We start from the raw sequence: 27,862 nt of genomic DNA on the forward strand, positions 1-27,862 counted from the left end.
AACGAACTATCATGGTCAAAACCCACCAAGACAGTCGTGAAGAGGGCACGACAAAACATTTTCCCCCATAGACTGTTTTCTCTGCAACCGCACAGCAGGCGGTACTGGAGCACCAAGTCTAGGACCAAAAGGCTCCTTAGCAGCTTCTACCCCCAAGTCATAAGACTGCTGAACAATTAATCAAATGTCCACCGGACATTGACCCCTCCCACCACCATTTGTTTTGTACACTGCTGCTACTCGCTGTTTATTATCTATGCTATAATCACGTCACCATTACCTACATGTACAAATTACCTCAACTAGCCTGTACCCTCACACACTGACTTGTATGTAGCCTCGTTATTGTTATTTTATTGTGTTACTTTTTATAATTTTTACTTTAGTTTATTTGGTAAATATTTTCTTGAACTGCAATGTTGGTTAGGGGCTTGTAAGTAAGCATTTCACGGTAAGGTCTACACTTGTTGTATTCGGCGCATGTGACAAATAAAGTTTGATTTGATTTGATATCACTTGTCCACCTGGCAGTAATTCTAGGAGGCTTGTAACTGCGGGTGCATGTTGCACATGGCTAGTCGAACGCTGAACTCTTTATTGAAACAATGCTGAAACATCAATCCATGGGCGAGTCAGTGCCCCATTTTCATTTATGTCCAAATCAAAATGAAAAAAAGTTATCTTGCCATTTCAGCAGGCTATTGTGTCAAATACGCTTTTACAAGTGCTGTCTTCATGTTATTACTTATCCTTAATGTCGTCTTTGTTGTGCTTTGGTGTGCTTATCAATGCACAAGCACCTTTTTTCCCACTTCTTTCGATAAAATAATTGTATTAAGTCATTGTATACACAAGTTTTACTTTATGTGAAGTTTTAAATGCATTCTGTCATTGCTAAATGTGTAATGTGGTAGGTATTTTAACATGACTATTTTTAACACACAAAAAAACATTTGATTAATAAAATATTTAATCAGTCGTCCTCAAATGAAGGGGAAGGATGACACAATCTTTATGAGGGAGGAAATCTGATTTCATTGTTCCTCAACTCCCAGCTCAGACAGTTCATTCAGGATAAATGGAGTTAGCCTTGCGTTAGCCTGCCTGGGAGCAGATTAGTTCTGAAGGATTCATTCCCATAGAGATTAAACTGGCTAAAAGGTGAGTCACTTTCATGGTACCGGTTATCCCGAGTTGAACTCAAAGTTGACCAAAGTTACCTCTGTAAATGCTCAAACCTGATTCCTAGTATAGGGCTCTGAGACAAAGCAAAACACAACACTTAACAGTATGGATGTTTCTGCACCACGCACTTTAATAACCACAATGGGCTCCCGAGTGGCGCAGTGGTCTAAGGCACTGCATTTCAGTGCTAGAGGTGTCACTACAGACCCTGGTTCACTTCCAGGCTGTATCACAACCGGCCATGATTGGGAGTCCCATTGGACGATGCACAATTGTCCCAGTGTAAGAATGTGTTCTTAACTGACTTGCCGAGTTAAATAAATCAAATGGAAATAAGTATCTGACTTTATTGTGCTGTCATGTTTCAAATGTATGTACTGTTTATACAGTATGTATTATTCTTTATCAATCAGTCAATCAAAGTACATACAACACAACTCAAGTCAAAGCTGTTTTACTCCACAAGGTATGTAGGTATCTTCTTTACAGAGAAGAGATTTAGTCAGTCTGTCAGTCTACATCACAGCTGGTTGGCGTTAGCAGTAATACCATTTACAGGGATAGAGGTTTGGAGTGAAGCCTGGGATGGTACAAGCAGGTAGAATATCACACACACATACACACAAACACATTCACACACGCACGGACGTGTACACGCACACACACACACAAATCTCCATCATCTGGTTCACTTTAGTATGTAGTCCGTGAGTCTGGGCCGAGAGAGAGGCCTCTTGAGTCAACAACATCAAACCCAGCTGAGTCACTTGACACTGACTGTGCTTTGTCCGTCTGTCTAACCCATCTCTGTCTGTCTGTCTGTCTGTCTAACCCATCACTGTCTTTCTTCATGGTAGGATATCACACTGTACTGTTCTTATGGATATACAATGGGTATCAGAAATATTCACCCCACTTGGATTTCTTCACATTTTGTTACATTACAAGGGTTTTGAAATAGATTTAATTAATTGTGTTTTTTTTGTGTCATTGATCTACACAAAATAAAAATCAACGCATTTTTACAAATTAAAAACAATTATAGTACATTTTAAAAATAAATAAATAAAATATAGTTAAGTAATATAGCATAAGTATTCATCCCCTTTGATTAGGCAATCTTTAATAAGTTCAGGAGTGAAATGTGTCTTAACAAATCAAATAATAATTTACATGCACTCTGTGTGAAATAATAGTTTTTTTTGAATGAGTACCCCTTCCTCTGTCCCCAATTCATATAGCATCTGTAAAGTCCCCCAGTCAAGCATTGAATTTCAAGCACAGATTCAATTACAAAGACCTGGAAGCTTTTCGAAAGCCTCATAAAAAGGGCAGAGATTGATAGATGGGCAACAATAACAAATCAGACATTGAATATCTATTTGAGCATGGTCAAGTTAATATTATGTTAATATTATGCTGCGGATGACGTATTAAACCACCCAGACACATCAAAGATACAGTTTGATGATACATTCCAATCCTGAACTGGAATGAAACAGGACTGGAATGAAACTGCTCAGAGATGTCACCCCGAGGATATAGGGGATTTTAAAACAGCTACGGAGTTCAATGGCTGTGATGGGAGGAAACTGAGGATGGATCGACAAACATTGTAATGACCTAAGTGAGAGAGTGAAAAGAAGAATACAAATATACCAAAACATGCATCCTGTATGCAACAAGGCACTAAAGTAATACTGCAAAAAAAGCATGGCAAAGGTATACAATTTTTGCCCTCAATTACAAAGCCTTGTGTTCCAACACGTCACTGAGTAGTGGTGGCCGCATCTGTCACTGCTTGAAAATCTATGGCAAAGGCTTGCAAAGTTCTTAGAGACTTACCCAAGAAGAGGCACAACTGTCATCGCTGCCAAATGTGTTCCTAACATGTATTGACTCCGGGTTAATCAAATCAAATCTTATTTGCTTACTTACAAGCCTTAACCAACAACACAGTCTTAAGTAAAATAAGTGTTAAGAAAAAATAAGAAATAAAAGTTACAAATAATGAAATGGCAGCAATAAAATAACAGTAGTGAGGCTATACACAGGGGGTCCCGGTACAGGGTCAATGTGCGTGGACACAGGTTAGTAATTGAGGTAATATGTACATGTAGGTAGAGTTGAAGTGACTATGCCTAGATAATTAACAGAGAGTAGCAGCAGAATAAAAGGGGGGACAAGGCAAATAGTCTGGGTAGCCATTTGATTAGATGTTCAGGAGTCTTATGGCTTGGGGGTAGAAGCTGTTAAGAAGCCTTTTGGACCTAGATTTGGTGCTCCGGTACTGCTTGATGTGCGGTAGCAGATAGAACAGTCTATGACTAGGGTGGCTGGAGTCTTTGACAATATTTAGGGCCTTCCTCTGAAAGCTTGGCCCCAGTGATGTACTGGGCCGTACGCACTACCCTCTGAAGTGCCTTGCGGTCGGATGCCGAGCAGTTGCCATACCAGGCAGTGATGCAACATGCTCTCGATGGTGCAGCCGTAGAACCTTTTGAGGATCTGAGGACCCATGCCAAATCTTTTCAGTCTCTTGAGGGGGAATAGTCCACAATCATCTCCTTTGTTTTGATCGTTGAGGGAGAGGTTGTTATCCTGGCACCACACGGCCAGGTCTCTGACCTAATCCCTATAGGCTGTCTCATCGTTGTCGGTGATCAGGCCTACCACTGTTGTGTAATCGGCAAACATAATGATAGTGTTGGAGTCTAACTATCATTCCATGCAGTCATGAGTGAACAGGGGCTGAAGGAGCTGAGCACGCACCCCTGAGGGGCCCCTGTGTTGAGGATCAGTGTGGCGGATGTGGCGGATGTGTTGTTACCTACCCTTACTACCTGGAGGCGGCCCGTCAGGAAGTCCAGGATCCAGTTGCAGAGGGAGGTGTTTAGTCCCAGGGTCCTTAGCTTAGTGATGAGCGTTGAGGGCACTACAATGTTGAACACTGAGCTGTAGTCAATGAATAGCATTCTCACATAGGTGTTCCTTTTGTCTAGATGGGAAAGGGCAGTGTGGAGTGCTGTAAAGATTGCAACATCTGTGGATCTGTTTGGGCGGTGCGCAAATTGGAGTGGGTCTAGGATTTCTGGGATAATGGTGTTGATGTGAGCCATGAGCAGCCTTTCAAAGCACTTCATGGCTACAGATGTGAGTGCTACGGTCTGTAGTCATTTAGGCAGGTTATCTTAGTGTTCTTGTGCACAGGGTCTATTGTGGTCTGCTTGAAACATGTTGGTATTACAGACTCAGACAGGGAGAGGTTGAAAATGTCAGTGAAGACACTTGCCAGTTGGTCAGCGCACGCTCGGGAGTACACGTCTTGGTAATCCATCTGGCTCTGTGGCCTTGTGAATGTTGACCTGTTTAAAGGTCTTACTCACATTGACTACGGAGAGCGTGATTACATAGTCATCCGGAAAAGCTGATTCTCTCATGCATGTTTCAGTGTTACTTGCCTCGATGCGAGCATAGAAGTAATTTAGCTAATCTGGTAGACTTGTGTCACTGGGCAGCTCGCGGTTGTGTAGTCTGTAATAGTCCTTAGTAGTCTGTAACAGTTTGCAAGCTGTGCCACATCCGACGAGCGTCAGAATGGGTGTAGAATGATCTTAGTCCTGTATTGATGCTTTGCCTGTTTGATGGTTCGTCTGAGGGCATAGCGGGATCCCACTCCTTGAAAGCGGCAGCCTACCCTTTAACTCATGTTGGATGTGGATGTTGCCTGTAATCCACGGCTACTGGTTGGGGTATGTACGTACAGTCACTGTGGGGACGACGTCATCAATGCACTTATTGATGAAGCCAGTGACTGATGTGGTGTACTCCTCAATCCCATCAGAGGAATCCCGGAACATACTCCAGTCTGTGCTAGCAAAACAGTCCTGTAGCTTAGCATCTGCTTCATCTGACCACTTTTTTATTGACCGAGTCACTGGTGCTTCCTGCTTTAGTTTTTGCCTGTAAGCAGGAATCAGGCGGATAGAATTATGATAAAATTTGACAAATGGAGGGTGAGTGAGAGCTTTGTATGCCACTCTGTGTGTGGAGTAGAGGTGGTCTAGAGCTTGTTTCCCTCTAGTTGCACATTTAACATGCTGGTAGAAATTAGGTAAAGTGGATTTAAGTTTCCCTGCATTAAAGTCCCAGGCCACTAGGAGCGACGCCTCTGGATGAGCGTCTTCCTGTTTGCCTATGGCCGTATACAGCTCATTGAGTGCAGTCTTACTGCCAGCATCGGTTTGTGTTGGTAAATAGACAGCTACAAAGAATATAGATGAAACTCTCTTGGTAAATAGTGTGGTCTTCAGTTTATCATGAGAAACTCTACCTCAGGCGAGAAAAACCTCAAAACTTCCTTAGATATCGTGCACCAACTGTTGTTTACAAACACACAGACCACCACCCCTTGTCTTACCAGAGGCTGCTGTTCTATCCTGCCGCTACAGTGTATAACCTACCAGCTGTATGTCATTCATGTCGTCGCTCAGCCAAAACTCGGTGAAACATAAGATATTACAAGCTTATATCAAGGTATATTCGTTGCTGTTTTAAAAAATAAACATTTTTTTGGCTCAGAGCTGTGCTCAGCTCTGTGTTCTGCCTATGATCAAAGCCTTCTATCCACTGATCATGTGTATCCTGTCTTGACTCACATCTCTGGCTGTGTCTAACACACGCAAAACAGATGTCCTCTCCCCAATCCCCTCCACAAACCACCCATACATGCATTCCACTTCAAACCTTCAGCTAGATTTCAGCATGACCAAAAACCAGAGTTCTGCAGCAGAGAAGGCCATTCATGGAACAGGTTCAGGTTGGGGCTTTACTTTAGCTGAGGTTGGGTGTTAAAACAAATGTATCCCAGTAGTCATAACAGAGGAGCCTGCCTTTGAATGAGTCAAGAATGGAGTTGGATACCAGGAACGCAACGTTCTGTGCCAGGAAGAATAACTATTAGTGGTGCATGAGTGGGTCTAGATTCACCAGGCACACGATACAATGAAAGGAAAGTTATTCCAGTCTTAACAACTTCCATCCAGATACATGACACAGAGAGAGGGAGAGAATGAGGGAAAGGGGGGTTGGAGAAGACAAGATGAAAAAAGAGAAGATCTTTTTTTACAGATCCATACATTAAACCTCATTACCAAGAGGCTATGCTACACTGTAGTCTATCCCCAGTACTCCTTTCTCTCTTGATAACATCATGACAGGTCGCATAAGCTACGTTTACACAGGCAGCCCTTATTGGCAAAAAATCTGATCTGATTGGTCAAAAGGCCAATTAGTGGCAACAAGATAAATTGGGTTGCCTGTGTAATCGCAGCCATAATGTATGACTGACTGATGGTCCCCTTCATAACTTCCGCCACTCTCTTTGGACCATTCACCTATCCCAGGTTGGAAGGAAACAGAAGAGCTAAGTTAGAGCCAAAACAAAATTATCCTGCTCAACTGCACACGACAGAGCCATTGGGATGTGACTCTTCTAGCCCTCCTCCATATAAACATTAACATCACCAAAGCAACCTGTTCCACGGATAATAAAAAATATATATATTTCTCTCTGAGTGAAGGAGTGTAAATTGGGGAAAGGAGTTGGGAGAACAGAGCACAGGGTATTGATAGGGCTCTCTGAATTCATTGCTTTAACACACAAACACAGACACACATAGTAAAGAGAGCGAGAGAGAGAGAGAGAGGGAGCTCGACCAGAGAATTCTTGGAGATCCACAAGAGGCATGGAGAGTTGGCCAGGAGAAACATCCCCTGGAAACCAACGAAGGCAATCACCAGAACAGAGACACACTCTGGGGTAGGGAGGCCAGTGTGTGTGTGTGTGTGTGTGTGTGTGTGTGTGTGTGTGTGTGTGTGTGTGTGTGTGTGTGTGGGTGTGTGTGTGTGTGGGTGGGTGGGTGTGCGTATCTATGGCTGGACGCCTGCCCGGAATCTGGCAGAAACTCTGAGAAATCTCTCATTGTCGGACTTATTTGTTCTTCTTCTCTGGCACCACGTCGGCGTGTAACTATCTGATTTGGTTGGCATTCCCCGATAGTATCACTAGCATAGCCAAACGTGTTTTATCCTATCTCTTCAATAAAGCAGTCTTTGTGCATTCTCATTGCAGACACTCACTGTAGCTATGGGTAGCTCTGGAAAGATGGCTAACAAAGGCAGCCAGAGTCCAAAAATAACACCTTGAATTACCAAACAAACCCACAGCGGCCCAACAATAACATGTAGTGAAGCATGATACTTTACCAAACCACCGCTAGGGCTCTGCTGACCTAACGGTGTTCTAGAGAGACATGGTACCAAACCACCGCTAGTGCTCTGCTGACCTAACGGTGTTCTAGAGAGACACGGTACCAAACCACCGCTAGTGCTCTGCTGACCTAACGGTGTTCTAGAGAGACACGGTACCAAACCACCGCTAGTGCTCTGCTGACCTAACGGTGTTCTAGAGAGATACGGTACCAAACCACCGCTAGTGCTCTGCTGACCTAACAGTGTTCTAGAGAGATACGGTACCAAACCACCGCTAGTGCTCTGCTGACCTAACGGTGTTCTAGAGAGATATGGTACCAAACCACCGCTAGTGCTCTGCTGACCTAACAGTGTTCTAGAGAGACACGGTACCAAACCACCGCTAGTGCTCTGCTGACCTAACGGTGTTCTAGAGAGATATGGTACCAAACCACCGCTAGTGCTCTGCTGACCTAACAGTGTTCTAGAGAGATATGGTACCAAACAGGCACTAATTGGAGTTCCATGACTGGAGAATGTACAGTGCCCTAAGGAACTAGAGTTGACTGTTAGACTGTAAGTCTTGCTGTTATGCTTCATATGAATCTTTCAGATCTATGTATGTGTATTCATGGAATATGGGTGTGTGTGTGTGCGTGCGTGCGTGTCACACACTGTGTGTTCTTTAGCTCACCACACACTAACGCAGTTCAGTTGAAGCGTTAGTTTACGTTTCTTCTTCATTAAAACCTGAAGCTGAGATTGCAGTGTGTACCAACCAGCATACGCAACCAGGTTGTAGTTTCATACCTGGATTATGGTATACAGTTTCAGCTTAACCTCAATTAGGGCGTCGGACAATTGAGAACTTTCCACTCCACACTGTCACCCCCTGTCACCATATAGAACAGCAACTTGAACTTCTGTACGGGATAAAGAATTTGGCACTCTCCGTGAATGTGGCATGGGCATCAGCTCCCCTCTAAGAGGGGGAACTAGCCGATCATTCCAGGATTATTTGGTTTAACAATTACCAGAGCCTCTCAACCCAATTCTACCCCTCATCCCTGTTGCTCAGCCTCCACACACACATGCACATGAAAGCATACACGCACACACACACACACACACACACACACACACACACACACACACACACACACACACACACACACACACACACACACACACACACACACACACACACACACACACGCACGCGCCCACACAGACATATATACTGAGTATAAAAAACATTAAGAACACCTGCTCTTTCCATGACATAGACTGACCAGGTGAATCCAGGTGAATGAACAGGTTAAATAAATATTTTTAAGCCTTGAGACCACTGAGACATGGATTTTGTATGTGTGCCATTCAGGAGGTGAATGGGCAAGACAAAATATTTAAGTGCCTTTGAACGTGGTATGGTAGTAGGTGCCAGGCGCACCGATTTGTGTGAAGAACTGCTGGATTTTTCACGCTCAACAGTTTCCTGTGTCTATGACGAATGGTCCACCACCCAAAGGACATCCTGCCAACTTGTGACTACTGTACGAAGCATTGGTCCACATTGGCCAGCATTCCTTTGGAACACTTTCGACACCTTGTAGAAATGTCCATGCCCCAACAAATAGAAGCTGTTCTGAAGGCAAAAGGGGGTGATACTTGATATTAGGAACATGTTCCTAATATTTGGCATACTCAGTGTACATGTACACATGCATGCTCACACATACACACATAAGAGAGTCACATCCAATACTGTTGCATACATTCCAGGCCAGAGTTAGGATAAGTAAGTAGTTGTTTGTGTGTAAAACAGGTGGTTCATGTTGCGTCCCTCAAACATTTAGCCTCGCCGGCTCCCTCTGAGCAATGTCAACCCAACTGCTCGCTCACTTTAATAAAAATATCCCAGATACCCCAGCATGTCACAGAGAGAGATGGAGGGGGGAGAGAATGCAAAATCAGGATAGGGAGAGATTGTGTGAGAGAGGAAGTGAGCGTGAGAAAGCGAGTGAGAAAGAGCATGTTTTCACACTCCGCACAATTCCACCCTGCCATTGTTGCTTTCTAAACTGGCGCTGTGCTACTTTTCGCCAGATTGTCAAATTCTCCAGAACATTCTTTCACCTTCCAGGCAGTAAGCAAGGTATGTTCTGGCCCCCTGCCGGGCCAACGGTGAGAGAGACTTCCGCTGTATCTAGTGATCTATAGGCATCTTCTGTGAGGCTCAGTACATGGATGCCTGCATGGGGGAGTTCCACAGTTATACTGTTATAGAGCTTGGCCATCTAATCAAAAGTCTTCATCTTCCACAAGAAAACAGTGGAGACATAAAATCAGTTTTATAAGAGAAACAGGACCTTTGTGCAAAGGCGCTGCTTCCATAATCAGGAGGTGCTGGTTGTCGTGAGATCATCTAGAGATGGTTTCCTGGACCCAGATCGCACCTATTCCTGTACTAAGAATCATGTTCAATGGAGAATGTTCATTGAAAGTGCTTTTTAGTCTAGGGCTCAGGACTGGGACCCAGGAAACTGCATGGCCCCTTGTGACTGAGCCATTAACCAAAACTCTTGAGTTAACAGACAAAGAGACAGATAGAATGAAGTCAGTGCTAGGGTGAATGATATGGGGTTTCTGTGTTCTGGTAACACCCAATAAAATCCAGAGGTAGAAATATAAGAGGACCAATGAAATCAGATTCCCTCCCTCTCGCAACAATTGCATCATCATCCACTTCATTTGACGAAAACGACTGATTCAATATTTTATTAAGCAAATATTTGTGCGTGTTCAAAATTAGAGCAATATCCACCGTCGTAGTATGAATAAAGCATGAGCTGCAACGGAAAGCCACAGTAACTGAAGCTGGCTAGCTTTAGAAAACCCTCAGTAGATCTAGCGTCAATCGTAATGTCCCCCTCTGGTATTTACATCTCTCTAACTTAAGTCAAACCACATACACCACAGCTCAGCTAAGCTTCATACAGCAGATCTCCACCATGTTATTCATGTGTTATGAGGAATGGTGTATCAGAAAAAGAGAGGAGACGAAGGAAACTCAAAGCACCTGTGTGGATAGCGAAAGAGAGGGTAAAGAGGGTAAGTCCTTAAGAAACACCAATTACTTACATGGTCATTTATCATTTATTCACACGTAATTACTAAATCAATACCTTCAAGTCCTCCTCTTGTGTTGAAATTCTCTCCCGTTGTTTCTGTGTACTTTACCTTTAGTTAGCGTGTATGTTCGTAGTAACAGGGCTGTAAAATGAAGTGGTCTCTGTTTCAGCATTAAACAACGTAGGGCGGCAGGGTAGCCTAGTGGTTAGAGCATTGGACTAGTAACCGGAAGTTCAAACCCCCGAGCTGACAAGGTACAAATCTGTCGTTCTGCCCCTGAACAGGCAGTTAACCCACTGTTCCCAGGCCGTCATTGAAAATAAGAATGTGTTCTTAACTGACTTGCCTGGTTAAATAAAGGTAAAATAAAAAATAAAAAAAAGGTACCACTGCATTGGACGACTCCAACCAATAAGAATGTGTTCTTAACTGACTTGCCTGGTTAAATAAAGGTTAAAAAAAATGAGGCCATTGCTAATACCATATACACTGAGTAAACAAAACATGAAGAACACCTACTCTTTCCATGACATAGACTGACCAGGTGAATCCAGGTGAAAGATATGATCCCATATTGTTAAATCCACTTCAATCAGTGTAGATGAACAGGAGGAGGCAGGTTAAATAATACTTTTCTGAGACATGGATTGTGTATGCGTGCCATTCAGAGGGTGAATATTTGTATTTATTTTGTATTTATTTAACCTTTATTTAAATAGGCAGGTCAGTAAGGAACAAATTCTTATTTAGAATGACAGCCTACCCCGGCCAAAACGGACAACATTGGGCCAATTGTGCACTACCCTATGGAACTCTCAATCACGGCCGGATGTGATGCAGCCTGGATGGGCAAGACAACAGATTGAAGTGCCTTTAAACAGGAGGGACCCTGGGCATCTTTCTTTTGGTGTTTTTCAGAGTCAGTAAAAAGGCCTCTGCAGTGTCCTAAATTTTCATATTTGTGACCATAACTGCCTACCGTCTGTATGATGTTAGTGTCTTAACGACCTTTCCACAGGTGCATGTTCATTCATTGTTTATGGTTTATTGAACAAGCATGGAAAACAGTGTTTAAACCCTTTACAATTAAGATCTGTGAAGGGTCCTGAAAAAGGGACGTTTCTTTTTTTGCTGAGTTTACATACACAAGGATATAATAGTTTTTTGATTTTAATATTCGTTTTTTATTTCTATTCATTTTTAGATTTGAAAATAAATTTAGTTTCAGTTAGGTGTCAGATTTAATTTAGTTTCAGTTGGCAAAAACATTTCTATTTAATTTTTATATTATTTAGTTTTAGTTTTACTGTTAGGGACAGAAAGGATAGTACCCTATGCATGGGGGGGCAAGGAGCCATTTACAGTTGAAGTTTTTACAGTTTACACACACCTTAGTCAAATACATTTAAACTCAGTTTTTAACCACTTCTGACATTTAATCCTAGTAAAAATTCCCTGTATTAGGTCAGTTAGGATCACCACTTTATTTTAAGAATGTGAAATGTCAGAATAATAGTAGAGAATGATTTATTTCAGATTTTATTTTGTTCATCACATTCCCAGTGGGTCAGAAGTTTACATACACTCGATTAGTATTTGGTAGCTTTTCCTTTCATTTGTTTAATTTGGGTCAAACATTTGGGTGAAATTTGGGTGAGTTGGGTGAATTTTGGCCTATTCCTCCTGACAGAGCTGGTGTAACTGAGTCAGATTTGTAGGCCTCCTTGAGCGCACATGCTTTTTCAGTTCTGCCCACAAATTGTCTATAGGATTGAGGTCAGGGCTTTGTGATGGCAACTCCAATACCTTGACTTTGTTGTCCTTAAGCCATTTTGCCACAACTTTGGAAGTATGCTTGTGGTCATTGTCCATTTGGAAGACCCATTTTGCGACCAAGCTTTAACTTCCTGGCTGATGTCTTGAGATGTTGCTTCAATATATCCACATAATTTTCCTTTCTCATGATGCCATCTATTTTGTGAAGTGCACCAGTCTGTCCTGCAGCAAAGCACCCCCACAACATGATGCTGCCCCCCCAGTGCCTCACGGTTGGGGTGGTGTTCTTCGGCTTGCAAGCTTCCCCCTTTTTCCTCCAAACATAATGATGGTCATTATGGCCAAACAGTTCTATTTTTGTTTCATCAGACCAGAGGACATTGCTCCAAAAAATATGATCTTTGTCCCCATGTGCATTTGCAAACCGTAGTCTGGCTTTTTTATGGCGGTTTTGGAGCAGTGGCTTCTTCCTTGCTGAGCGGCCTTTCAGGTCATGTCGATATAGGACTTGTTTTACTGTGGATATAGATACTTTTGTACCCGTTTCCTCCAGCATCTTCACAAGGTCCTTTGCTGTTGTTCTGGGATTGATTTGCACTTTTTGCACCAAAGTATGTTCATCTCTAGGAGACAGAACGCCTCTCTTTCCTGAGCGATATGACGGCTGCGTGGTCCCATGGTGTTAATACTTGCGTACTATTGTTTGTACAGATGAACGTGGTACCTTCAGGCATTTGGAAATTGCTCTCATGGATGAACCAGACTTGTAGAGGTCTACAATTTATTTTCTGAGGTCTTGGCTGATTTCTTTTGATTTTCCCATGATGTCAAGCAAAGGGGCGGCAGTGTAGCCTAGTGGTTAGAGCATTGGACTAGTAACCAAAAGGTTCAAATCCCCGAGCTGACAAGGTACAAAATCTGTCGTTCTGCCCTTGAACAGGCAGTTAACCCACTGTTCCTAGGCCGTCATTGAAAATAAGAATTTGTTCTTAACTGACTTGCCTAGTAAAATAAAGGTAAAAAAAAAAAAGGGGCACTGAGTTTGAAGGTAGGCCTTGAAATACATCCACAGGCACACCTCCAATTGACTCAAATTATGTCAATTAGCCTATCAGAAGCTTCTAAAGCCATGACATACTTTTCTGGAATTTCCAAGCTGTTTAAAGGCACAGTCAACTAAGTGTATGTAAACTTCCGACTTCAACTGTATGTGTTGAAAGCCTATAGTTCGTTTTTTTTTTTGGGGGGGGGGGGGGGGGGGGATTTTTATATATGACCCTAAGCATGATGGGATGCTAATTGCTTAATTAATTCCTAAACCACACCTGTGTGAAAGCACCTGCTTTCAATACATTTTGTATCCCTCATTTATTCAAGTGTTTCCTTTATTTTGGCAGTAATCTGTATGTAGTAGTAACAGGGCTGTAAAATTAAGTGGTGTCTGTTTCCAGGTAAATACAATGTAGTACCAGCACGTTGGATGACTCCGTTCCATGAAGACAACAGCAAATCTGTCCGTGATCCTACCCTGTTCATGGTACCACCTCCACACTTACGGGGTAGATATGAGTTAAGAGGACTGTAAAATGAAGCTGTTGCTAATACCATGTAAATACCAGATACGGTCAAGTTTACTCCAGTACAATATAACAAAGTGATCCAGTTTGTCAGTGTTTTTTTTATACAACTGAGACAAGCACACAAAAGTTTGTTTAATGAATATCAACCAAACAAACCTAGCTAGCTAGCTAAGTAGCAACACATATGTGTATTCACAACCATATCAAAGACCTAGCATAACAACAAAAGTGAAATGCATAAAAAAATATATGTTTTTTTAAATGTCTATGTGAATATGTGTAAATCATTTTTACATTAGCTACTGTACATACAAAAATATTTTGTATCTACATGACATGAATATATATCATATACAAATATGATTAAACAGAATGACTGCATATATCCCTATCATGAGTTAACATAGATGACTTGCAGAAATTGCTAGCTATCTGACCATTTCACTTACCAGAAAAAGTGCCACGAATAAACTGTAACTATGCGTAAATGTAACTTTCCACAAGCATGTTATCAATTAAAGGGCATGTAGCAGCTATTTCTCAATGCCAAAAACGTGTATAATTGTAACTTAGAGCACCCCAAGAAAACATTCCCAAATTACAAACTCTTAAATACATTTTTATAATACTCTAATATTGTTCTAAATTGGGTTTGTTTGGTTTCCATGCTCACTCTTCATATACTTGTGGGTAAAAAACAACAACAACAACAACAACAAAAAGCGTGGGTCAGTGGTATGGAGCTAGCTAGCAATTGTATTTTTATTCATCAAGAAGATTTGTGTGGTAGCAGGGGGTAGCAACACTTGCTATGGAAATGTGAGTATGCCTCATGTAAATGCAACACTGTGTAAAGTGGGATACAGTTGTGAGAAGGAGGTCGGTGAATTGGGCATCTACTCGAAAATTTCGTCCTTGAGAACTTCCATGTCTATCAACAATAGAAGGAGGGCCCCAGCAAAATGTTGCTTTTCAAAATGGATGCTGTCCTTACCAACAATGTGGCCTATAAAGTATCACAAACAGCCAGCAGCACCAGCAGAGACAAAGCATTATCAGGACTTTACCGGGAAAGTGAAAGAGCTAACTTGCTACCTCTATGCTAACCTCAGCTAGCTCAGTATTTTAGCTCACATCTTCCATCTAAATAACACTGATTAATGCTAAAGTAGCCAAATTAACATGTCAACTGCCAACTGTTGCTAGCTAACTGCTGGTACTGTCATACTATAGATAGTACAAATCTATGGGAAAAGAGTAGTTTGGTCACAATGGAGGTCAATGTTTCTGTATAGAGCCTGTGGCTGGGACCCCAACTGTGTGTATGTCTATGTGTGTGGATAGCGAGCTAAACCGAAATGCAAAGCTTTGGCCATGTATTAGATCGTGGATCTGGTGGCATTTCAGAGAAAGGAGACAGATTTTCTTTAGAGGGGTGGATTTTGTTCAATTGGAACGCTTATTTCTAGAGCTTCCCGCATAAGTTGTGTTTTGGGAGCCGCTGGCTGTCTCGTTGGATGGTGTCTAGCATTGGGGGAGTTTTCTATAGAGTCTGCCTGCAGGCTAAATTGAAATGTGACACTTTGGTCATGGATCTGATTGCAGATCTGGGGTCATTGAGAAGTCCTGGAGACACGCTTTCTATGGAGGGGTGGTTGTGGATTTTGTTAAATGGGAAAGTAATCAATGTCACAGTTGCTTCTTGTTAAAGAGGCATCAGCTAACGTTAGCTTGCTATAGCTAGCTATCCTCTTCCTCTGTTTCTGAATAAATTTGTGTCTGTTTCTTTCTAGCAGGCAAAATAAGTGAGCTAGATATGTCGATAACATATCCAAGTTTGTCACTGGTATGGGGTAGTAAATATCCTAAAGCTAGCCAGTTAGACAGTGGCCATAGTGGAGTTTGGAGTGTGACTGTTTGAGGTTGTGGACAGGTGTCTTTTATACTGATAACAAGTTCAAACAGGTGCCATTAATACAGGTAACGAGTGGAGGACAGAGGAGCCTCTTAAAGAAGAAGGTATAGGTCTGTGAGAGCCAGAAATCTTGCTTGTTTGTAGGTGACCAAATACTTATTTTCCACCATAATTTGCAAATAAATTCATTAAAAATCCTACAATGTGATTTTCTGGAATTTCTTTTCTCATTTTGTCTGCCATAGTTGAATGTATGAAAATTACTCTCTCATCTTTTTAAGTGGGAGAACTTGCACAATTGGTGGCTGACTAAATACTTTTTTGCCCCACTGTACTTTAGTCTGAGACTGCCATCATCAAAGATTGTGGATATACTGACAAGTTACATGTCTCTCTGCCCTAACAATGGGAGTCGTTGTCCACAGAGCGGAACAGCGGGAAGTCTAGCTCCCTGCTATCCTTTCTTTGGATTGGTGTATAAATTGTTGTAATCCTTTTTTGAATATTCGATGAGTGTTGTTGATGTCAACTCTGGAGAGAGATGCTATGCTAATAGCTTCATACCATGGATATGCATAAACTCTTTGCACATTTTTTTCTATCTAGAACTAACTAACTGAAATGGTTCTTCGCCTGTCCCCATACGAGAACCCTTTTTGCTTCCAGGTAGAACACGTTTGGCTTCCATTTAGAACCCTTTCTACAGAGGGTTATACATGGAACACAAAAGGATTTACCTGTAATCAAAAAGGCTTCCCCTATGGGGACAGCTGAAGAACCCTTAGCTATCCCGAGGTAACTCCAATATGAAGCGGGGGGGGGGGTTTCGCAAAGTTGCTGGGATGTCACTCAGTACACTCGTAACAACTTAAGCATACGGGACTTCTATTAGATCAAATAAACCTTGTGTAGCAAATAAGGTATACGTTTTTTTGTTGACCAAACGACACTCTCTCATTGGAGTCCACACAAAAACTCCTTGCTTGCTGGGTGAAACAACGAAAAAGCGCTACCTGCTGGAGGGAGACAGATTTTCTGCCAAGTTGGGCCTCCCTTTTCTTCTTCCTCTCTGCCATCATGGAACTTGTGTGTGATGATGAGGAGCGTTGTACAAAACAAAGTCTTCAGCCATTGGATCGCCTCGAACCAATCAGAGTATCAAAGCCAAGAAGACATTTTCAAACCGCCGATGTGTTGGGCTCTGGCAACAATCAGATGGCTCCGAATGTGTTTACGGGAGGTACTCATTGCAGAGAAGAAACTAACGTCTGTGGGTGTGGTGTAGCAATTGGACGGAGCTAGCCCCTGCTGAGTCCCCAACAACCAGACATTCCGGTTTTCAGGGGAAATTGAAAAATAGCCTGTGACACGACTTCCAATTCTGGACACTAAGAAGGAGACACTCCATCTTAACTCCTCCTCTACATTTACTGGCTTGGTTGAATGGTGTAGAAGAGAACCTCCCCCTACAGTTTTTCTTCTTCTCATCAAGACTAGTATATAGGGGATCTAGTTTCAGGCATTTCTTTTACACCTGCTACGTTAGGTTACAACGGAGCAAGGAGTCTGGGTAGCCAGGCAAATAGACAGTGGCAAGTTTGAATATTGTGGGTGAGATTGAAAAGTAGCTACTAGTAACATTGAGTCACTTCCAGGTCACATATTTGAAAATAAAAGTGCCTCGTGTCATAGTAGAAAAGTGTCAAAAAATATATACTGTAGTTTTTCCCAATGTAGTTATAATGTTGCATCCTATAACATGCACTATGCAAAACTGCAAAAAATACTGAATTAATATCATACACAGCGTTTTACGGCATGCCGTCCCTGGACACAGGTTGCTGAAGTGACACTTCACATCACGTTCCTTCAAATAATGTATATAAACCCTGAATTTCGGATACTATGTATTGGCCAATGAGATGCTTTGAAGCCACCGGTCGCCTATTGGCACTCCCCGGATGAAGCAGTCCTAGTTTCAAGGACAATTCTTTTTTCTGTTGTAGTGAGGAAAATAGCATTAGAACTCATGGAAAATGTTTTAATATCATTTCATTTTTATGTTTAGCTCACATAATATAATTTAAAAGTATGTAATAAGGTTTACGTAATAGAATAAACACGTCAATAACAAATATAGCCATTCATAAATGCATTTCTATAGCTTCCAAAATATTTTGGGGGTACGGTGGGGGGGGGTGCCAAGATGGAGGCGTGGTGGCTTCAAAACACTGCCCCCTATAAGTCATCAAGTGTAAATATAAATAATTGATTCCTTACTGCGCTTTGGAAAGATTTGTCTGTGGGTAATATTGTGAAAATGCAGTTAAAGACTTGCTTTCGCAAGCAGTGTTTAATGTTGAAATTACATTTTTTGTATGTTTATTCTACATTCTACATTCTATTCTATATTACATTGTGTGTTAGAATGCTAGCTCCCGCTTGGGAAGTAATTTAGCTACATGTTGTACAGAATCTATGTATCTCTTTTGAGTGTTAAGATATTGTTTTCTTACGAGGCAATATGCTTGTGAGAACATTGCAAAGATGCTTAGTTTGTGTATACTCTGTTTACAGTTATTTTGTGCCACTTCTAGCTAATCCTGCAAGTCAATTTGCTTGGGCTAGCAATATTCTCTGTTAGCTTGTGGTTAGAATGTATGCAGTCATTCTTTTTTTTTGGGGGGGGGGGGGTAAGATTTATTTTATATTTTATACAAAACATACACATACAAATGTTTTATTTTATTGAACTTCTTATTCATAATGACGGCCTAACCCGGACGATGCTGGGCCAACTGTGCGCCGCCCTATGGGACTCTCAATCACGGCCGGATGTGATTCAGCCTGGATTCAAACCAAGGACTGTAGTGTCACCTCTTGCAATGCCTTAGACCGCTGTGCTACTCGGGTGCCTGAATGGGGCTCTCCAGTGGTGCAAATGACAACATCATACAAACAACAACTACATCACACCTACCCGAAACGACTAGCACACACCCCCATATCCAGCACCCACATCACTTTCCGCCACATGGCCTGAAACTGCAACATTTAGTTTCTCTCTGTAGCCCACTAAATATTTCAAAAATAAACCTTTAGATTTTTCCATTGTATTATTTGATTGTTTTATTTCCACTTTTTTAGTATACGTTTTTTCGAGATAGGGTATCTCACTACACCCCAATATGCCATGTCTTGAAATACACAGACAGGCGGAATAAAGTATGTTTACATTGTAATACTTCTGACAGCCAACTTTCTAGTTCCGCCCACAACTTCTGGACTTTAGCGTTCTCTATTGAGTCATTATTAGTTTTGCACTCTAGACATGAGTCTAGAGTGGCGGCAGGGTAGCCTAGTGGTTAGAGCGTTGGACTAGTCGTTGCAAGTTCAAACCCCTGAGCTGACAAGGTACAAATCTGTCGTTCTGCCCCTGAACAGGCAGTTAAACCACTGTTCCTAGGCCGTCATTGAAAATAAGAATTTGTTCTTAACTGACTTGCCTAGTTAAATAAAGGTACAATTTTAATAAAAATGACTCTGCCATTGTGCTGTATAATTTGTGAATTTTGTCTCTTGTATAATAAATTCTGTATGCAGTGATTATATTCAATCATATTTGTATGCTTTATATTCATGTCATGTACTGTAGATACAACTTGTATGTAGCTAATGTTAAAATTATTTTCACATTCACATAGAAATGTATGCAATTACTTTTGTTGTTAAGCTAGCTAGCAATTTGATATGATTGTGAAAACAAATGTGTTTCTACTTAGGTTTGTTTGGTTGATTTTCATTAAATTAACTTTGCTCTGAATTGCTTGCTTGTCTATATTGTGAAAAATCACTTTGTTATATCGTACTGGAGTAAACTTGAAAGTATATTGTATTAACGTGGAATTAGCAACAGCGTCATTTTACAGCCCTCTTACCTCGTATCTATGCTGTAAGTGTGAAGGTGGTACTTGTAAGATCACGGACAGATTTGCTTTTGTCTTCATGGAATGGAGTCATCCAATGTGGTGGTACTGCACAAATAACTACATTGTATCTATGTGGTAATAGACACCACTTCATTTTACAGCCCTCTTACATCCTACAGTACCGAATCTGTAAGTCTGAAGTTGGTGGTACCATGTAACAACAGGTTAAGATCAGACAGATTTGCTGTTGTTCAGGTCATGGATGGGATGGGATGGAGTCGTCCAATGTAATTGTAGCTCACAAGTAACTCTATTGTATATATGTGGAAACAGACACCACTTAATTTTACCTACCCAGTAAGTATGAAGGTGGTACCTTGTAAGAACAGGGTAAGATCACGGGCAGATTTGTTGTATTCGTGTGATGGAGTCGACAGACAGACAGACTGATAGAGGGAGAGTTCTCCATTAATATTTTATCAGAAAGGGTATAAGCCTGAGGCTACATTTGCTTAATAACCCTTTGAGACTTCTGATATCTGACCCTTTACCTCTGACCTGAACCCTGGAAAATGATGACTAGTAACTGGGTCATTACTGTATTATAGCCATGTGAAAGGGCAATGTCTTCATCTTTATTAAGATTTAAATACAGCCCATCATGATAAGCTGTAGAAAGTCTATGCAGTATAGCATACATACACACTGACAGACATGAACTGCCAGATGCTCCAATGATACCTGAGGGGGATATTTGAGGTGTTATCAGGTATGAGTGTCATCACAACTGGAAAAGGACCATTTCCTCTCCAGCCAAAGAGGGCTCTCTACTCCTCTCAGCCTAAGGACTGCCTGTTGTACATTATTTAATGTTTTTTTAGATTGTCTACACATGTTAAGGGGATTAAGGGGAGACAATCAAACGTTTCACATGATCTGGTGCCTATTGCCCTCCCCAGCTTTGGACCACGGCCATTGTTGCTCACTGTCTCTGGCCCATTGAGCTTTCAGAATAAAGAGTTTAACCAAATAGATTAATTTCATGATGCCAATTCCTAAACAATAATGTTGTAATTTCGGACAACATACATGTTACGTTCAGCCAGGTGTTAAATGTAACATTACGCATCAATTCATAAATGCGCTCTGTCAAGTTTCAGCAGAGTGAAACATATTTCCCAATCATATGACATTGAGTGAAAATTAGCAAATGGCCTATCCCCCTAACTGTGAGTAGAAAATAAAAGTTAGTAGGCTTTTACCTCCGTGGTCGCAGTGCTTCTGTCCTGAGGGACTGCACTTTTGTGACTGTTGGTGGGGAAGCTCTTTATTGACACCTGAGTCATCGTCAAGAAGACTACCCACAGCAGGTTAACCTTCCTGTGCATCTTTTGCATGTCTTTTCCAAGTTGGGACAACAGCTGTTGGTTTCGTCGGTGTTTGCTGGTGTTGCGATGCTGTGGTCGGTGTGGAAAGCAACAGCAGATATTTAGAAGCCGCTCGGCGTGCTGGACACGTTTTCAGAACCCTCGCCTCTGATCCATAGCCTAAATATAATCACTATAAATCCGAAATCAATATGTAAGACTTTCCGATATACGATTCTTAATCCAATGTTGTTTGAACGTGAACTCAGCTTTCAGAGCTGGAGCTGAATTTTGAACCAATTTGATGCGTCTCATCTGTGCTCTTTGCTCCCCAAATGCGCCATTAGGTAACTTCCAACGTTGACGCTCAAAGGTTACTTAAAATATTTTGCACTGTGATCATTAATTCCCGTTGGCTCTTCTCCCGCCAATATCCAGTCTTAGTTAGTCTTGTAACAAAACCGTTCAGAACTAGATCAGGCTATCGGCTGGTAACTATGTTGCCTACCTATCCTCCCTTGACTTTACACTGTCCAGACGCTTCGTCTCCTTACTTGCTCGCTTTCCGTACACGCTTCTTCGGTCCTGCTATTACACCCTTATAGTATACTCCTTTGAAATAAATGGATTTGAGTTTATCCCGAATTTTAATAAGTAACTTTCTCTAACCTTAAATGCTGCTAACTCAAATATGCTCGCATGCGCTCTGCTGTGCCTGTTGTAAGGAACCTCTTCTATGACTGCTTGAGAATAATCGTTTGTCATCTACATTCGTCGCTGCTTCTCTCTCTCTGTCACCATCTGTTCAGGTCCAGTCACCTTCGCAGACACCACTCGTAGTATAGTGGCCTCATTGGCTGAGGGCTCGATCCGCATCTCCCCTTTACGGGTGACGTTCCGAGGGAGGGTCTTAGGAAAGAGCGCACAATAAAAGAGCGAAATCATGGAATGAATGAGAGACCGAAATGAATGAAGGTTTGTGAAGGGGGTGATTTTAAATATGAGCAAAATGAAAGGATAACTTTATGAAAGAGAGGAAGCATAAGGCCGAAGATGGTGGCTAAACAGAGAATTCTCCCTTTTGAATAAATCTGAAGTTTAGACACTCCCCGTTGGATTAGAGGGGCGTGTGGTTTAATAATGCAAATTAATATGGAGTAATTCATTTTCTTTGTTCGGGGATGAGCTTAATTAAATGACTTTCCCCACAGAGTTCCCATTTATCTCGCTATCATCTTGTCCATGTGTCAGAATTCCCCGTTTTGACTCCAAAGGTTGCAGAAGCCAGGGACTAGAGTGTTGGGTTTTCTCCCAGACTGAAGACACATATGAAGTGAAGCTGATAACGGGGGTGACCTTGTGAACTAAAGAGGGAGAACTGATTAACTTCTCTCCACAGAGGGAATCAGAGATAGCGAAAGACACAAGACAAAGACATGGCATGATTTCCATCGATTTCCAGTATGAGTTTATTCGGTGATAAACATGTTGAATTAAAACCACACCTGATTTTATGTTAGCCCTCAGACCGAACTCTCCCTTTGATAACCGATGAACCAGCTCTGAATTATGACACACGAGAAGGGTAACATTATCTGGAAATCTCCCACTTCTTCAGGAGTATACTGTGTGTGACCGAGAGCGAGCATGAGAGTGAGTTAGTGAGAGATTCTGCGTGTTATCTAGGACTTCCGTCAGGCTGTCTTGCTAAGAAAAAGGTGGTGTTTTAAGAGAGCAAGTGATGAAGGAGCTGTTGTTCAGCTCAAGGTATAAGATGTGCTGGAAACAGAGAGACAGTATTCAAAGTGATCCTGTTAACAGCTCTCAACACCTATTACAAATTTGATCTTAGCTCGTTTCTTTTCTGCACCACTCTGTTCAATTCCATACAGTGCATTCAGAAAGTATTCACAAACCTGACCTACACACAAACCCCAATAATGTCAAAGTGGAATTGTTTTATTTATTTTACAAATTTAATACAAAATAATAAGCTGAAATGTCTTAAGTATTCAAACTCTTTGTTATGGCAAGCCTAAATAAGTTCAGGAGTAAAAATTTACTTAAGTCACATAAGTCACATGGACTCACTCTGTGTGCCATAATAGTGTTTAACATGACTCTCTCATCTCTGTACCCCACACATACAATTATCTGGAAGGTCCCTCAGTCGAGCAGGGATTTTCCAGGGACGCTTTCCAATGCCTCACAAAGAGGGCACCTATTGGTAAATGGATAAAAATAAAAAAGCAGACATTTAATATCCCTTTGAGCATGAAGTTATTAACTACACTTTCGATGGTGCATCAATAAACCCAGTTACTACAAAGAAACAGGTGTCCTTCCTAGCTCAGTTGCCGGAGAGGAAGGAAACCGCTCAGGGTCTTCATGAGGCCAAAGGTGACTTTAAAACAGTTACAGGAGAAAACTGAGGATGGATCAACAACATTGTAGTTATTCCACAATACTAACCTAATTGACAGAGCGAAAAGAAACCTGTACATAATAAAAAATATTCCAAAACATGCATTCTGTTTGCAACAAGGCACTAAAGTAATACTGCTAAGAAAGTAGCAAAGAAATTAACTTTATGTCCTGAATACAAAGTGTTGAATTTTGGGCCAAACCAATACAACACATTACTGAGCACCACTATCCATATTTTCAAGCATAGTGGTGGCTGCATCATGTTATGGGTATGCTTGTAATTGTTGAGGACTGGGGAGTTTTTCCAGGATAAAAATAAATGTAATGGATCTAAGCACAGGCAATATCCTAGAGGAAAACCTGGTTCCACCAGACACTGGGAGATGAATTCACCTTTCAAAAGGACAATAACCTAAAACACAAGGCCGAATCTACACAGGAGTTGCTTACCAAGAAGACAGTGAATGTTCCGGAGAGGCCGAGACAGTTTTGAAATCTACTTGAAAATCTATGTCAAGACCTGAAAATGGTTGTCTAGCAATGATCAACAACCAATTGACAATGAAGAATTTTGAGAATAATAATGGAAAAACGTTGCACAATCCAGGTGTCAGAATCTCTTTTAATTAATTTTATTTAACTAGGCAAGTCAATTAAGAACAAATTCTTATGTACAATGACGGCCTACCTCGGCCAAACCCTCACCCGGACGACGCTGTGTAACGGCGTTCTTCGTTTGTTGAGAGAGAGTCGGACTGAAATGCAGCGTGGTGGTTACTCATGATCTTTAATGAAGAAAACGTCGATACATGAAATAACTTATAAATACAAAAACAACAAACGGAACGTGAAACCTAAATACAGCCTATCTGGTGAAACTACACAGAGACAGGAACAATCACCCACGAAATACCAAGCGAAACTCAGGCTACCTAAATACGGTTCCCCATCAGAGACAACAAGAAACACCTGACTCTGATCGAGAACCGCCTCAGGCAGCCCAAACCTAACTAGACACAGCCCTAATCATAGCAATCCCAATCCTATAAAACCCCAATGCGAAACACAACACGTAAACCCATGTCACACCCTGGCCTGACCAAAATATATAACGAAAACACAAAACACTAAGACCAAGGCGTGACACGCTGGGCCAATTGTGTGCCGCCCAATAGGACTCCCAATCACGGCCAGTTGTGATAAAGCCTGAAATCGAACCAGGGTCTGTAATGACACCTCTAGCACTGAGATCCAGTGCCTTAGAGCGCTGCGCCACTCGGGAGCCTCAGCTCTTAGAGACTAACCCAGAAAGACTCACAGCTGTAATCAATGCCAAAGGCGCTTTTAAAAAGTATTGGCTCAGGGGTGTGAATACTTGTTTTTCATTTTCAATAAATTTGTACAAATTTCAAAAATATGTTTCCACTTTGTCATAATGGTGTATTGGTTGTAGCTGGGTGAGAGAAACAAATCTATTTAATCCAATTTGAATTCAGGCTGTAACACAAGAAAATTAGGTATAAGTCAAGGGTTATGAATACTTTCTGAAGGCACTGTAGCTAAAGCAAAATTAAAAGGAACGCGTGAAGAAAATTTGTCATCTGGCCTCATTCACAAACCGACTCAAGAGTGCTGATCTAGGATCTTTTTGCATTTTAAATCATAATGAATAAGAGGTGGGGTCTGGTCCACGATCAGCACTTCTACTCTGAGACGCTTTCGTAATACAGGCCCTGATGTGTAAATAGTCAATAACATTTGATTTGTAATAAAAACACAAAAACGTTGTTACATTATTTTAATGTCCATAACATGAGTGAAACAGGTACAAATAGGTCATCCACTGATATGTAGCAAACACTGCATTTTTCTTTGATCCAAAAAAATTACAGCTATTATTATGCACTATTTGTAGCACATCCAAGTTATGTTAGAACACATACATGTATTTTTTTTTTTAAAGCAGTTGAATGGCCACTCACACCCTGTATCTCACCCAAGAGACAGGTCATCCACAGATGAGGCATAAGGACAGTGTTTAAATCTTAAGAAGTTTGACGTTAAGACTTTGACACCTCATCAGTATCATGTTGTATTTCTCTTTGTGCAAACAAGAAAAATAGAAATATACAAAATACATTTTTACACACATCCAGTGCAGATTTATTTCTAACTTTTTGCCTTTGAGGAAACAAAAAAAATAGCTAGCTGAATGAGTCAAATCATTTGTCATTGTGAGAGTTCTTTGTACAGTAATAAAAATGAATGAAAATCTATTTAGTTCTCTATATTCAATATTTTCAATGATCTTAAATGTCTCTCCTCCAGCTCTTTGCAGGTCACTTATATTAATAAACTCTCAAAGAAATATATATATATATTTTTTTACACAAACAGAACATGTCCTTGTCTTCAAAGAGATATCAATTTCATACAATAAAATCAGTAATTCTGGAATGAGTTCAGGTTGTATTTAAAAACAAAGCCACAGGAAGGAGTGTTGTATGTAGGTAGTGTGTACAGTTGAGCACCTTGTTTCATGGTGTACTAGCAGCGTCAGTGACTACGTCATACTGTGCATGCAGCGCTAAGGTGTGCCAAACGATAAAATACACATCAGTAGTGATTGCACTGAGGGCATGTGATCAGTCAGAGAGGTGTAAAGGTATGTGCATGCAGGACATGGCTTCAGAGCTGCCAGTGATCAAATGTTACATTTTTTCCAAATTGAGAAGAAAAAAAAAACATGGAAACAATGAATAAATAAATCTGTATATTAAACAACTCTCTCTGTCACACACATTTGGTTAAGACTATGTCTGTCTTGACTAAGTCTGCTGCCCCCCCCCCCCCCCCCCCCCATCTGATAGATCCATTTCCCTGGATACCAGACTTTTTCTACTGGAGTGGGTGGAGTTTTCCCCCAAACCACCGATACTGGGTCATATAGTTGTTCATCACCCTAATGATAACGTTAGGATCGGGATAGAATAATCTGATCCTAGATCTGTGGTTAGGAGCTACAGCTGAAACAGCCTGGAACCAAGGGCTAGTGGATACGAGCGAGGAGGAGTGATGTGCTCATAGCTCATCTGAAAGTAAAGGCCTTGGTACAACGTCTCTCACTCTGACCTGTTATGAGATATAGTCATCTGTAAATAAAAATCATAAATACTTTGGAAAGAGAACATAGTTAGAGATTCAAGTAAGACACGGTTCCTGGCTGCAAGTTAGCAAAGTTTAGCTCCAGGAGTCGGTTACACCAAACATGCATCTCAAAGCACTCCTAAACTGTACTTCATAGCAATACCATCACTGAGTAGAGTAGGATAACATAGCACAGTGTCAAGGGGCAAAGGTCAGTTACACATTTCAACCCCAATGGGTAAGGATAGGTTTTGTGGAGGGTAAGCTGGTTCTAGATCTGTACCTAAGGGAATCTTCTAACAGAAACTCAGTGTGTTTTATGACCTTTAGAAATCAGTTTTTGTTTATTTGTTTTGATTATTCTTGTTGTTGTTTTTCTTCAACTCCCCATCTCTCCTCCAAAATGTTGAAATACTTCCGAAAGCTTCGTAAGCTACATTTAGGTTGGTCTTTCCAAATCACATCGTTTCTCCCAAACACACACAGTCAGAGATGACATGACATAGGCATGACATAAAGCAGCTACAAGCACACATAAGCTGTCCTCAGTCTACTAATCCTTCAGAAACAAAATGCCACAAATTAAGATGCAGACCCAACATTTCATTATTTAAGACAAAACAGAGGTAAGAAATAATCGTTTGAAAAAATAAAATGTTTTCCAAATTTGTTTCTTCTTCTTCTTCGCCATGATGCAGTGAGTTTGCTGGTAAAATAAGGCAGGCGTGTGAAAGTTAAAACCTTGTGTTAGATGAATAAAGTGGTTCTGTGACATCAAGGCGAGCACATTTTGGTTCTGGGTGTGGAAGACTGCCAGTCCAATCTGGTCCGATCCGGTCTAGACCACTGTGGTCCAGTTCAGTCTTGTATCTGGTCGTAGATGCTATGGTTGACGACTCAGTCCAGAGAGGGCAGTCTCTCGTGTCTGGAGTACTTGACCTGCAGCAGGTCTCCTACCTCACTGATCACACTCAGGGCCTAACCATAGAGACACACACACCATAAATGTTACATTATCACACAGATCTGAAGACACACATACACGCACGTCAATGATCACTCTAACGCGAACACACAACACACTAATGATCACACACACATCATGCCTGCAGAGACAAACATTTCTGATCACACTCAGAGCCTGACAAAAAA

The 27,862-nt window shown here is 41.3% G+C and overlaps 2 protein-coding genes across 2 annotated transcripts in view; both read right to left on the minus strand.

Moving 5' to 3' along the window:
* Positions 1-21,957, minus strand: part of LOC109894795 (isthmin-2-like) — a 53,581-nt gene extending 31,624 nt beyond the window's left edge. The window contains exon 1 of the mRNA XM_031828529.1: positions 21,032-21,957. Within this exon, the coding sequence (XP_031684389.1) occupies positions 21,032-21,166 (135 nt within the window). The 5' untranslated portion in view covers positions 21,167-21,957. The remainder of the gene's footprint in view (positions 1-21,031) is intronic.
* A 3,389-nt stretch (positions 21,958-25,346) lies between these two features.
* The window catches only part of sptlc2a (serine palmitoyltransferase, long chain base subunit 2a), a 56,271-nt gene continuing 53,755 nt past the window's right edge, over positions 25,347-27,862 (minus strand). Inside the window, exon 12 of the mRNA XM_020487531.2 lies at positions 25,347-27,688. Within this exon, the coding sequence (XP_020343120.1) occupies positions 27,608-27,688 (81 nt within the window). The 3' untranslated portion in view covers positions 25,347-27,607. The remainder of the gene's footprint in view (positions 27,689-27,862) is intronic.

The sequence above is a fragment of the Oncorhynchus kisutch genome, linkage group LG7 (genome assembly GCF_002021735.2).
Source record: "Oncorhynchus kisutch isolate 150728-3 linkage group LG7, Okis_V2, whole genome shotgun sequence".
In the NCBI taxonomy this organism is placed as follows: Eukaryota; Metazoa; Chordata; class Actinopteri; order Salmoniformes; family Salmonidae; genus Oncorhynchus; species Oncorhynchus kisutch.